At 41.7% G+C, this 13,443-nt stretch overlaps 3 protein-coding genes across 7 annotated transcripts in view; 2 read left to right on the forward strand and 1 right to left on the reverse strand.

Moving 5' to 3' along the window:
- The window catches only part of sptbn4 (spectrin beta, non-erythrocytic 4), a 96,306-nt gene extending 95,110 nt beyond the window's left edge, over positions 1–1,196 (reverse strand). The window contains exon 1 of one of the 3 annotated variants that reach the window (XM_023962066.1): positions 465–975. The gene's annotated coding sequence lies outside the window, so the exon portion shown is untranslated. Of the gene's footprint in view, positions 1–464 lie in introns of all 3 variants that reach the window. The other 2 variants (XM_023962067.1, XM_023962068.1) reach the window with 2 other exon arrangements.
- A 1,819-nt stretch (positions 1,197–3,015) lies between these two features.
- On the forward strand, positions 3,016–8,336 carry blvrb (biliverdin reductase B). Of its 2 annotated transcripts, none has more exons than XM_020708053.2 (5): positions 3,016–3,240; positions 4,385–4,546; positions 6,556–6,645; positions 7,369–7,500; positions 8,036–8,336. In XM_020708053.2, exons 1-5 carry the CDS (start codon positions 3,129–3,131, stop codon positions 8,188–8,190), a joined length of 651 nt encoding a protein of 216 aa, XP_020563712.1. In that variant the 5' UTR covers positions 3,016–3,128; the 3' UTR covers positions 8,191–8,336. The 2 variants fall into 2 exon arrangements, with proteins under 2 accessions (XP_020563712.1, XP_004075298.1); XM_004075250.4 differs by having other exon boundaries at positions 3,020–3,213.
- Positions 8,337–8,469: 133 nt separating this feature from the next.
- On the forward strand, positions 8,470–13,306 carry LOC101164490 (SERTA domain-containing protein 2). Of its 2 annotated transcripts, none has more exons than XM_011482239.3 (2): positions 8,470–9,595; positions 11,323–13,306. In XM_011482239.3, the coding sequence occupies exon 2, from the start codon at positions 11,330–11,332 to the stop codon at positions 12,239–12,241; it is 912 nt and encodes a 303-aa protein (XP_011480541.1). In that variant the 5' UTR covers positions 8,470–9,595; positions 11,323–11,329; the 3' UTR covers positions 12,242–13,306. The 2 variants fall into 2 exon arrangements, with proteins under 2 accessions (XP_011480541.1, XP_004075543.1); XM_004075495.3 differs by lacking the exon at positions 8,470–9,595 and adding an exon at positions 9,614–10,374.
- The last annotated feature ends 137 nt before the right edge of the window (positions 13,307–13,443 follow it).

A 13,443-nucleotide genomic window follows, 5' to 3' on the forward strand; every position in this document is an offset into this window, starting at 1 on the left:
AGAGGACAGGTTCATACTTAGTCTAAACTAAAGAAAGAATAAGTCAAGCTGTGCTGCGTTTTTGTGGCTGCAGAAAAACAAACTTGTGTTTTCTTATAGATGAAAGTGAAGAGCTGACAATAAGCCAGAAGTGTGAAGCTACAGTTTGCAGCAGAGCCGGGCTGCATCCCCCATAGGCCGCTGCTCTGCCCCTCAACCCATATCTCCTTTAAATGAAAGCCATCTTCATTGGCAGGCGGCAATAGGATCCATCCGGACGTGCACCATCCAACACGTGTGGGGGATGAAAAAAGAGGAGAACCGGAGCCGGATCACTGCAGTGCCCTGCACCCAAATGCAGGCCGGCTTGCTGCTGCTGCTGCAAAAGAAAAAGCGCACCGCACTCCCTTCCCTTCCAGCAAGGATGACCAAACTGCATTTACACCCCCAAGGAAGGCATCGTCTCGTCGCTCGTGTCGTCTTACCTGCTGGCTCGCGGTCAGGTTTTTGATTGGATTTGTCCTCCTCTAAGGTCTGAATCGATGAGGAGAGCGCCCATCAATGGAGGACACCGGCGCTCCGCTCTTCTTCTTCCAGCGGGGTCTGTCCCTCGGTTAGTCCCCGCTACAAGAGGAAGCGGTGTTTCTGGGTAACAACAATAGAGGACTGGGGCTGCGTGCGCCGCTGAAATGCAGCGTCTCGGCGCGGCAGCCCGCAGGGAGGGAGGTGCAGAGACGGTGCTGAGGTTGCGAGCCGGCGGAGGGGGATGATGAGGATATCCATAGAGGTCCCGGTATCCACCTGGCACAGCCTCTCCTTCCTCCTCCACCACCTCCTCCTCTCCGCTGGTGATGCTGGAGAGAAATATCAGCATCAGTGCGGCGAGCAGAGAGGGAGGCAGGCAGAGGGAGGGAGGGGCTGCCAGAGACGTTTTTACGGCGTGAACAAATCACCACCACCAGGGGGCGCGCTGTGCACAAAAATAAAGACGCCGTTAATAATTCAAAAGATGTCATATTTATCAAATTCTAATTTATTTCTGTAATTTCTAGTTATATATCAACATAAAAAATAAGAAAAAGATATTGTAATCTACCAAATATACATTAAACCATCAACCTTTAGCCGATTAGCTACAAATTAGCTTAAACTGTGTTAGCTAGTTCTTGTTAGCCCATTTAAAAAAAAGAAAAAAAAACCTTAACAATACAAAGCTAGTTTGTATTTGCATTTTACCCTGTCAGAGACTAATTTAAGTTACCCTTTAAAGATAGAAAAGAAGAAGAAAAAAAGGACACAAAACGAAAAAAAGCGCCATTTTGATTTTTACCGTCCTCATCCAATTAGAAAGAAAACCTAAAGAAGCCCCGCCCCTCATTAGCAAATTCCCTTTATTTCATGGGTTACAGAAGTATGTTCACAATAAAATGTACAAGTTTATTTGGCAACAATTGCTCCTTTTTTTATTAGAGTTTAGGAAATTTCACATTTTTTAATGAAAAAGCCAATCACATTTCATATTTTACAGTGATCTTTTTTTTGTTTTGTGTTTATTTTGAATAAATTTATGTTTGGCTTAAAACATACACTGTATGAATCTACGTTTGCATTGTTCGCATCCATGCAAATTGTCAGTTTTGTCCCAATTTTCCTTCTGTTTTAGGGTCATGACCTGTGTCTGACTTTCCACCCTAACCTCCAACTACTAAAAAAACTATATAGTGCTACTATGTAGTTCCGTGAATATTCAAAGCAATTCGCACACCACGCTCACTACTTTTTTTCCCTTTTTTTTTAACAGCGGATATGATGTCATCGATTTCAAGTTAAAATCTAATTAATATAAAAGTTTTATGACGATTATTTATTAGTCCACTGTCTTTGATGGTTGATGGTTTATCAAAAAATACATTTAAATACATTTTTTTGGTAAAAGATTTTCCTACGCAATGCATTGTGGTCTATATTCGCCGATTTAGTGAGCATCGATGCACACTGGTTTTGCAGACTTCTTGGAAATTACCAGGCATTAGATTTTTGAATTGTAGATTCGGACAGCACTACAACATGGCGAACGCCCTATATCCCTTGTGCTATCCTAGGCACTTTAGCATTGGGAGTTGGGTCATCTAGACCCCACTAGACAGTGCGCTGAACCTTTTTTCTTCAATGATTTGTGAACCTCACTGGTGTCCATGGATTACATGAAATCTTTCCACCTTTATCCACCTTTGTCATGGTAGGAATAACACATTAATGTAAGGGTGGGGTCTTCTAAGATAGCACAAAGGAAGGATATAGGGAATATGGACATACAATTCCAAACTCGAGAGCCCTAGGAATTTCCCAGAAGTCTGCGAAAAACCAGTGTGCATCGATGCTCACTAGATCGGCGAATATAGACCACAATGCATTGCGTCGGAACAATGTAATTTTTAAATAAACCATCAACGTATTTATCTGCAGAAGACAGTGGACTTATAAATAATCGTTGCAAAACGCTCATATCAATCAGTTTTTTCATTTGTAAAATCGATAACGTCGTATTCACCGTTTAAAAAAAAATGGTGAGCTCGGTGTCCGAATTGATTTTAAAATCCAGGGCACTACACCGTGCCACACTATATAGTTTTTTAGTAGTTAGGTGTAAGGGTGGGAAATGGTACAACCATAGATTTAGACAGCACTACAAAATGGCGAACGCACTATATAGTGAATAGTGAAGGAATTCGGACACAAACATAGATTTTCAAATGAGACCAAGCTTAAAAAACTTTTTTGTCAGTACAGGCTTTAATAATTTACATACAGTATCATTTCTTTGTGAAAAAACACAAAACACTGTTAGCATATTATCTATGCAACATTTAGCCAAAATCTTTATGGTTTTGGTTTCCTGTACCTTTTACCTGTGGTTCCAACCAAGAGAATCAATAGGTGAACTCTCCAATTGAGGCGGGGCAAAAGGAAAAGAGACACTGTTCCTTTAAATTTTGTTATGGGAGGAGTCTAAACCGGAAGGCTTCCCCCTCGAAAGAGGCGTTCCTTTGCGCGTCAAATGTCCCTTTTTAAGGCAGCTCGTCTTTTGCTTTAGACACATTTCAGAGGACAAACTGCCGCTGCGCCGCATATCCGGATTTGTTCGCATAATGTCAGACTCCGTTAAAAACGTCGCGATCTTTGGAGCCACGGGAATGACCGGCCTGGCAACGCTCCCACTAGCTGTGGCTGCAGGTAAACGACGTCACGTGATGTCTGCAGGTGTGAGACACATCCGAGTCAAGTAGTACATCAGGTAAAAATGCACACAAGTAAAATAAGGCAGCACGTTTTAAATTTAAATATTTTTATTTTTGTGCATTTTTATCTGCCATTTCTGAAAATGTTGACCGTTTTGTTTTCCCATCCCGTTGTGTATTCATATTTCAACACCCTCATTTCCATAATAAGCTTATTATTAATATTGTTATGAAGTTTTTACTGTTATTTGTTCATAAGCTCACAAATGCACACAATCCTAAAAGTAAAAATTATTTCTATTTTAAATGACAGATTTGTAGTTTATTTCTGCGCGTTCTTGTTATTCCTCTCAATTTTCACTTATACAAATTTTCAAAAGGTGTTTGTAACAAAAAGAGGCTCAGTAAAAAAAGTCCTCATTTAAGAGCAACACTAAGGTCGATAAAGTCAAACATTACTTTAAAAAAAATGTTGTTGCTTGAAAAACAAAATAATTAGATGCAAAAAGTGAATTTTACTTTTAAAAATGTGTTTAATTTTGTTGAAAGTCTTTGGGTGGATCATTTTGGTGAACACATGGACTCGGACAAGAAAAAATGTTAATTTGAAATTAAATTTGACCTCGCAGAGGGTAAAATTATAATTTTTTTCTTTGCAAATGCAATTACAGATGTGATTTTTGAAACAAGCACGATTCAAAAACGCTGTCCTTTTCTTTAGAATAGGTTTGATAGCTGAGTCTTAAAACACTTTGTATATCATGTGAATGATTCCCTATTTCCAGCCTTTAACAGGCTGATGGGGTTTTCTCACAATGAAAAGTCCTGTAAATCTTTTTATTATGTGATTTCCTTTTTCTCACCACACACGGAAAAATGTGTATGAGCGGCAGTTTCATTTCCTTTGCTCCTGGTCATCAAAGTGCAAACAAACTGATGAGTCATGTTAGACGTTGCAGCACTTGGTTGTGCTGAGTCACAGCAAGCTGTGGGGCTCCTGATAGCAGATATCTCTGCTGCACTTTAGAGGTGGGATTGGTGTCACCCTGCAGCACAGAGGCAAAGACTGCTTCCTCCAATAGAAAGTTAATTTGTTGTATTTTCAGATGCAACACATAATCAGTTTGCTGTTGAATTCCGGGTTTTTCCATTATATATTTTCTCAGGATACAATGTGACCGTTCTGGTGCGCGACCCCGCCAAGCTGCCCGCCGACCACAAGGCGTGCAGAGTGGTGGTGGGGGACGTGACGAATAAGGAGGATGTGAAGAAGACCATGGAGGGCCAAGACGCTGCGATCATCATTCTCGGCACCAGGAACGACCTGAGTAAGCCCCCCCCCCAGTCTGAAGGCGGACAGGTTTCATACGTGAACCGTGGATGGCGCCACATCACTTTAGCAAAAATCTGCACTCAAAAATCTAACGTGCCTAAAATCTGAGAAACAAACATTTCTTAAAAATAAGCAATTGACACTAATTTAAGTCAATTTAGTTGATTTGAGCTATTTTACAGATTAGGAACAAATGAGCGCAGATCAATTAGCCAACTGTAGTTAGGCCAACTGTTGTTGTGTCCTTGGGCAAAACATTTTACCCTTTCTGCCTCCAGGGAGGCTCCACTGGTGTGTGAATGTGTCAGTCATGGCAGCCACGCCTCTGTCAGTCTGCCTCAGGGCAGCTGTGGCTACATCAGTACCTTACCTTCACCAAGTATGAATGAATAATGGACAAAGTGGGGGTGTCCACATTCCAGGGCTGCATCCTTCAACGGCCGCGGCCGTCCCGGTCGACATTGGCCGGGTCCTTTGTCGGGCGGGTTGGCCAGATGTTGACAGCTGTGAATTTGGACGAGTCTACCCTTTACCGGTACATAATTCCAGCCGTTACATCGGCGGATGTCCTGTCGCCTAGCAACCGTGAGTCCCGAACAGTGAGGAGTAGTGAATCAGGCATGGAGCCCAAAGTTTTCCTGGTTTATTTGATCCAACTTTTAATCTTGGAGGTGTAATTTAAAAAAAAAAGTGTAATTATCTCCCGCTTCACAGTCCACCATTGATGTCAGAAAATCTCTGGGTTTGGCGGCAATGCATCTTGGGATATGGACAGCAAAGAAGAATACACCAGACCGATCCCTGAAATTGGGAAAAAGAAGAACTTGTTGGCTGCATTTAAAGGAGTCGCTGAATTTGGACAGCACTTGTGGCGGCGCTGTGATGTAAAGCAGCCTTCAAATGCAGCCCAGGAAGAACGCCGCCTCCCAATTTTGACACAGCCAATGTCCAGCGTCTGGAAAAGCGCAAAAAAAAACACCCATTAGTATTATTATTATTATGACCAGTGAGACATAAATAACATGATTTTTGTCCAACTTTGACCATTTACGCGATCAACAAAAGCAGCTTTTCCTATTGGCTTTTTTTTTACCAGCATTATTGCAAACCTGTTTATCTGGGCTTCAGAATCCACTGGATTTACATGAATTACATAAACTTTTGAAGAGTTACGGTAGTCGAAAAACTGTAAACATTGGAGCTGAAGCTCTGGTGTGAAAGCGTCAAATCAAAGAGTAATGGATTAGCAAAGTTATGTTGACCCCTATAGCCCGTTTCTGTGTCTGCAGGCAAAAACATCAAATAGAAATTCATTTCTATAAATACTTTATGTTTGTTGTTCTTAACTCTTTTTTATTTTGTTCGGTTCTCAAGATCAGAGCAAAGAGTAGTTTCTGGTGACAAAGAGACCAAAGAGAAAAACAGAGTTGTGTGCAGTGACAGAGTTTAGAATAAACTTTTATAATGTTCTGCATGTTTTCCTTAAAAACCCACTAAAAATAAAACTTGTGTTTTTACTGTCTTTAACAAGTTCTTGTGACTTTTTTCTGATGATACGGAGTCCGTCCTTCTGTTTGCATGCTCTCCTGCTAGCTTACAGCCCCTCACATCCCCAACCTAACAATACCAGTGCAACAAAAACGGCGATCGATATCGTAGCCATCCAGGCGTACAGTTCAGATCCAGATTCCAGCTCAGACGAGGAGAACAAAGACGTTCATGGAACTTTTTGACAGTGGATGCATCAGAATGGAGCGGAGCAGGGAGCTTGTGGCCCCGCCCACCATATTTTCTAAGTCACAAATACGATCTTTTTCAAATGAATTTTTTCCTGATTTGAATAAATAAATACTCTGAAATGTCATTTTGACCTTAAATCTTAAAAAGGTCCTCCATCATGAGAAAAATGCCACAAGAACATATGAAAAACTCTAAAAACTCCATTTTCATCGGAGATAATTTGTCATAAAGTGTGATTTTTTTTTTCTCCTTTTTGCTACATAGGTCCAACCACCATGATGTCTGAAGGCACCAAGAACATCATAGAAGCCATGAAGGCCAGAGGGATCCGCAAAGTGATCGGCTGCATGTCGGGTACGGAAATCCATTCGGCTTATTTCTAAAAGACCTGTTAATGTTTATAACCGAGGTTCTCTGGAAGCACTTTATGAAGCATCAAGAAAAACATCAAACCTACTGAAAAAGTAAAGAACATGCTGGGTTGAATGCTGTATTGCTGAATGAAAATGAAACTTAAAGGGTAATAATTGCCAAATAAATAAATGATCAGAATTGACCATAAATAAAGTTAACAATAATAAAAAAAATGTTTTTCAATGGAGGCAAAAATCCTGGAAGTCCTGGAATATCTTAAAAGGTTCAAGGATTTGACGGACCAAAATTCATAATTGGAAAAGGCTGAACATGTTAAATGGTTAAAATACCTGAAAAATTGTAGGAGTACGCGCCAAAACAATGTAAAGAAATAAAGTTTTAATGCAGTTTGTTTTCTCTTGTTGCAAAAAAAACAAATATCTTTTGTGTTTTTATAGAAGAAACTTTTTTATTCTGCAGTTTAGAGCAAGATGGACTCAGGATGTAGGATTTCATGAGTTCATGAGGTTTGAGTCAGAGGAAGGTCTGAGCATCTGCTTCATCTGCTGTTCCTGCGTCTCAGCTCAGAATTAGCAAAGCCGGATAGATTTTAACTGTTTGAAGTTTCTTTCAATGAGAGCTGCTCCACTAAAGCTCAAAATTTGGGAAAAAAGAAAAGTCTTTTTTTTCCCCCCTCATTGTTGTCCTCTAAATCTTTTCCAGCCTTCCTTCTTTGGGATCGCTCCAAGGTCCCACCCCGGCTGGTTCCGGTAACGGAGGATCACGACCGGATGTACGACGCGCTGAAAGCATCGGGGCTGGATTATGTGGCTGTTATGCCGCCTCACATCGCAGGTCAGGACGTCCCCCCCTTTTCTGGACATGAAAAAGATCTCAGGCTGTGTCCGAATTCCCATCCTTACCCCTAACTATTTAGTAGTTAGGTGACAAAAAACTATACAGTGCGGCACTATGTAGTGCTCTAAATTTTAAAAGCGATTCGGACCCCAATGCTCACTACTTTTTTTTCGAACAGCGGATATGACGTCATTGATTTCACAAAATCTCATTGATATGAACGTATTGCGACGATTATTGATAAGTCCACTGTCTTCTGAAGAGGAAAATGTTGATTTTTTCTTTTTTGGGCCAAAATTGTTCCCATGCAATGCATTGTGGTCTACATTCGCCGATCTAGTGAGCATCAGCGCACACTGGTTTTTCGCAGAGACTTCTGGGAAATTTCTAGGACACTCGATTTTGGAATTGTAGATTCGGACAGCACTACAAAATGAAGAACGCCCTATATAGTGCACTATATAGTGAGTAGGGAAGGAATTCGGATAAGCAAAAAGGCATAAAAAGTGTCTAAAACTGTCTTGATCTGCAGGAGATTTGCCCCTGACTGAGACTTATATGGCGACAGAGAACATGCTGAAGGGCAGAGCCATCTCCAAGCATGACCTGGGACATTTCTTTGTCAAGTGTCTGTCCACCTCAGAATGGGACGGCAAGACAGTGGGAGTTTGGGGGGAGTACAAGTAATCCAAGGGAACGCTTCCAGTGGATCGGCAAGAAAACATGGTTTAAGATCAACGCATTTGTAAGATTTTAATCAATAAAGTTATTTTTAAATTGATCTAACCGTGTTAACGAAGACTAAAGACAAAATAAAATAAATAAAAACATGATTTGTTTACACTTCTATGAAAAAAATGTCAAATCTTTTTGCAGTCTTCACTTCCTGTCCTCATGCTTTTCAACATGTGACGCTTCCCCTGACTTCTCAGTTCCTTTACCAATAGTCTCATGAGATGCTTCTAAAGCTGCAGGTTGTTTTTTCCAGCTGCAGATAAATAACACATTCAACTGCATCTGTGTTTCTAAAACTCAAGGTGCTAAGAGCAAGCTATAAAGATGAAAAGACCTGCCTCTTCTTCAATTAGTGACTTTTTCATAGGTTTGCATAAACATGCTTTGCCATCTGATCAAACCTCAGCAATGAGGTCAAAGGTCAACCATGACTTTATCTGATGTATTTGTTGGGAAGTGTTTTTTTTATGCTTGTATGCATCAGATTTTACATCTTTAATTGACAAACGAAAAGTAAATTATATCCAAAACAATGTTGGATGCTATATTCAAACCGGGTAGATATAACAGTGCAAAAATACTAAAAATAGCTATTGTTCATATCTCCATGAAAAAAGTCAGAGATAAAACACTAAAGTATTGGAATAATATAAAAGCTGTGAGGTCAAAAATATCCTAAAAATGCTAAAATGGTTGTAAAAATTAAACATTACAGCTTAACACCACTCAACTCTTGGAGTTAAGTTCAAACCATTCCAAGAAGCTAAAAAGCCATAAAAAAATTAAACTAAAATGATTCATAGTCAACCGATACACGAGTGAAATATGACAATTCAGGATAAAATGAAATATGATTCGGAGTTGAGAAAAGGAAATTAAGGTTTTGTCTCTTTTACCCCAACAAAACTGGAAAAAACAAACAGGAAATCTTTAACTTGCTTTCAAAATAAAATAACATCTAAAAGGTTAGGTCACAGATTAGAGTCAATGTTGCCGATGAATGCAACCACTGTATGTTTCACTCAGAATAAAAATAAATAAAAAGAAAAAACACCACTTTTTAAAGTTGTTATAACTATTCCTTCTTAAAAATTATAATTTGAAGCAGACGCATTTTAAGCAGATTTTATTTTTAAAAGATTTAACCGGAAGCTCCATTTTACTTTGTCAAATAAGCAAGCGATGCATCTAAAATGGGCGGTCTTTAGGCAGTTTTTGACTCGCTGGCTAACTTCATGTGCCTTTAAAATAACGATTATTACCAAAAAAAAAAAAAAAAAAAAACAACTGAAACTTTGACATGTTCACTGAAGACTCCTTACTGATTTTTTCTTAACAGTTTTACTCCTGCTTACAGGTAACAGAGTTTTGTTTTACGTATTTGAAGACTGATTTATTTAGACAAGTTATCTTGTGTGTACGTGTACAAAAACGGGGATTCGTCAAACTTTTCATTTGTCTTTTACCTTTAATTCTTGGGAATTTAAAATAATATAAGGTAACGTTTAGTTTAAGCACGATTTTTGTTTTTGAAGACTCACTAAGTATTTTTTTAATAGCAGTTGCCTGTATTTGGAGGTAAACTTGCTCATCAGTCTGGTACGTGTGTGTACGACTTTAACCCGCACTGAGGAAAACTCTGCCGGTGATGTCACCGTTCAAGAATTACTATTATGTAAATGACCCCAGACGCATTCGTTAATTTTTAGGACACCAACCCACGTTCATTCTTTAAGGAGTTGAAATAGTCATAAAGCCGTTGTTCTCCGTGGAACCTTAATGTAGCGTAAAGTAACGTTTTGCTGCTACATGGTTCAATGGAATGTCAGGCGAATTCACTACAGTACCCAGAATGCCTTTCGGCCACCAACCCCCAACTCCAATGACTTGGCGTGAAACTCAAATCACGGGCGGGAGTCCACTAGTTAGCTGCGTGGAGTCGAAACGGAAGCGGCTGGAAGCGTGGTTACTACGCTTTTATTTGCGGGTTTATTACCGAATGAGTCGAGTAAAACGCGCAAAAACTGTTCCGGCACTTTTGAAAACAAGAGTTTTGAGAATCGCAAGAAGGTAACCCAGCAGCAAAGTCTGTGCCGAAACTCAACTCCGTCTCTGACCGACGAAGAAGCTCAACAGGTTGGTTTCACAGTTTAAAGTATCGTAAACAGTTGCTAATTTAGTTTTTGGACTTTACTCTCAAATCGCAAAGTGTGTCAAAAGTAGTTTTTGGCGCACAAATTCGTCAAACGTATTCTTTTTTTTTTCTTACTTAGCGGCCTCGGTTTTCCCTCCTACGCGGAGTGACACAGACGTTACCAGCCCCCATCCATCCGCGTTTCTAAGTTCTCCCCCTGAGCTGTTTGAAGATGGCTGGTCTGTCAGACAACCGTTAGGAGTTTTATATGCAAATGACAAAAAAACTTTATTTAAAAGTTCTATTTAAGTTTGTGTCTGTAACAAGCAAAAAGGGGGGCTAAACTACGAATTATTCTCCATGTAATAAAGTAGAACCGTTACTCACTTTCACCAGTAATAAAACGATGACAAATGTTTACGTAGTCAGTGGAGACGTTGTTGAAAAAGGGATTTTACCTTATAGAAGAATTTAAAATGAGCCATCAGCGTGTTGATTGGTTCATTTTCAAGCAAAAAAAAAGAAATGAAGAAGAAACAGATTTTTACTCTGAGGAAAAATCCATGAATGAAGAAAAAAAGTTTGATTTATTCCGTTTAGATGCAAAAAAATAATGGGATTCCAAAGCGATGATGTTGCAGGATTATTAAGCAGTTAATCCAAAAACTTGAGTTGGTTATTTTTGACTCGTTGTTTTAGAGTCGTATTAATCACTTTACAAATGATTCAGTCGCTGTAATGGCTCAGGATTGTGTAGAAAGGAAAAAACCACCAGGTCACCTGAGCAAATTAAGACATGTTTTAGTTCAGGTGTAGCTGGGTTTGAGTGAGAGGAAGGAAGGCCCTCGTGTGAGGGAACCGAGACCTCCTGTGTGAACTTCCATCTCAAACGTGAATATTTTGTTTGGTCCGAGGCGCGACTCACTCACGTTTTCCGTTCTCCTCCCCAGCGTGAAAATGATCCTGAAGGGGCAGAAGCGGAAGCTCCCGCAGGAGGACCTGGAGCTGGCGGACAGCGGCGGGCCGGTGTGGGAGAGCCAGCGGCAGTTCGTCTTCTCCGTGTCGCTGAACAAGTACCAGCGCAGCCAGGAGCTGCCCGAGCCCAGCCTGCGCCGCTCCGTTCTGATTGCCAACACTTTGCGGCAGATGAGCCTGGAGGGGTGTCGGGAGCCCCCCGCGGACATGGAGGTGCCCGAGCCGCCTCCTCCCGCCGGGCTCCTCCACAGGGAGCAGGAGTGCTGTCCACATACAGCCTCTGCAGTGGACAAAGCTGAAAGCTGCTCCGCGGCTGATCACGCCAGCTGCAGTTCCAGGGAATCGAACTTCCCAATGAGTGTTGAAGAGGACGAAGACTGGGAGTCCGCGGACTCTGACGTCTCGCTCTCCGCCGCCATTTCCTCCATCCTGACTGTGCTGGACTCGACCATCGACGGGAGCTCTCCCACAGCTCCACGGTCGCCTCTCCGGTCTCTGGAGAACCTGTCGGGCTCTTCTGAGGGTGGGGTGGCGTGGGTGAAGCCGGGAGTCAGAGGTCACAGCGTCAGCTACCAGCAGCAGGCGGAGCCAAAGGCGCGGGACGGTGGGCCGGGTGACGTCACCGTGGAGGATCTGTTTCAGGACATAGACACCTGCCTGCTGGAGCGGGACATGGGGGTGCTCGGCCTCGGCGGGGGCCACCCCACCGGGGAAGACCTCCTTCGGTACCTGCCGCCCTTCTCCAACCTGAAATGTCTCCCATCGTTCTCCTCCTTCAGCCCGCTCCCCGCCGGTTTCCCTCCTCCTGCAGTACCGTCCTCCATGTCTGCCCCGGGTCAGAGCAGAGAAGCCTTTGAGCTGGATAATCTGATGGAGATCCTGGTGGAGTCCTGAAGGATCCCTGAACTTCCTCCCACCGAGTGACCTTCCAGGAAGTCCGTGGACACACACCCGCTGGTTACCACTTTAGTTTCTACCGGAGGAGGTTGGAGGAGGAGCAGGAGAGCTCGTGATGGAAGTTCAAACGGTGGGCTGTAAGCAGAGAGACCCTCTATCTTCCACTGCTAAGCAGTGATTCAGTAGATCATGAGCCAATCCACAGCATTTACTAGTTCAAAGCATGACTCAGCAGAGACTTAAACTACCTACTTCACAGAAGATTCATTCAGCGAAGGCGGAGCAGCTTCGTGAAGGAGGTGAACGCTCGTTTTGCCGTGAATGAAGTTCGGTGCTACGCCAGGAACTCGATCGCAGACGTGTGATCTTGCTGGATCTGGAGGTCAAAGTGTCAAACACTAACAGGTCAGATCTTCTGTGAAGAAATCCCTGAAGATTTAAGGCAGCGGCTTAAAAGGAAGCCTTTATCTTGAGCCTTTGCATATTTATAAAACGTGGTTGGACCCGTCATACAGCGGCGATGCAGAGTTTTCCGATGGTCTTCTTCCTGCGCTGATCTTCTCTGGAGCCCAGACTGTTTCCTGAGGAAGACGAGGGTTCTGCTCAGGCAGCCAACGCAGCTCCTCATCCCTGCCTTCATCTTCACTTCCTGTTTTTCTCTCTACTCTGAATTCCTGCACTTTTGTCAAACGTATTCATTCTCTGTTTGTTGCAGAAACTTCCGTTCGTTCACACATTTCATATTTAACTCTGCAGTATTTTTGAAATGCATTATTTTCTATGATAAAGTGTAGGATTCTGTCGGGTTCTGCATTTCGGTGGTTTCTATGCAGGTTTGTTTCTCATGTCTGAGTATTTATGTGACTTTTGTTACAGTGAATAATTTAAAGTGCCGTTATGAACAAAAGACTGTTCCTGCACCGCCATAGCAGTTACTTCCTGTTTGTACTTCAGACTCTTGTTTTTAATTGAGTTTTATTGAAATTGAAGAGCCTTCGTCTTTAGATTATGAAATGTTCGCCTTTCTGGTGTTTTTAACAAAATAAATGTAAAAAAAACCTGTTCGTTGGTCTGGTTAAAACGTTCAACAGACAAGAATATCGTTGAGGAATTAACGGATTTTTTTGGTTCTTACTCATTTTAATTTCATACCAGAGATTAAAGGAATCATTTTTGTAAATGTCAAATTAAAATCACCA

This window comes from Oryzias latipes, chromosome 13 (genome assembly GCF_002234675.1).
Source record: "Oryzias latipes chromosome 13, ASM223467v1".
NCBI classification, from domain to species: domain Eukaryota; kingdom Metazoa; phylum Chordata; class Actinopteri; order Beloniformes; family Adrianichthyidae; genus Oryzias; species Oryzias latipes.

Excerpts from the sequence above, each read along its gene's own strand:
- blvrb (XM_020708053.2), top strand. The coding sequence starts at position 3,129 with ATGTCAGACTCCGTTAAAAACGTCGCGATCTTTGGAGCCACGGGAATG. Across the intron at positions 4,547-6,555 it reads CGGCACCAGGAACGACCTGA|GTCCAACCACCATGATGTCT; the intron begins GTAAGCCCCCCC and ends TTTGCTACATAG. Across the intron at positions 6,646-7,368 it reads AGTGATCGGCTGCATGTCGG|CCTTCCTTCTTTGGGATCGC; the intron begins GTACGGAAATCC and ends AATCTTTTCCAG.
- LOC101164490 (XM_011482239.3), top strand. The coding sequence starts at position 11,330 with ATGATCCTGAAGGGGCAGAAGCGGAAGCTCCCGCAGGAGGACCTGGAG.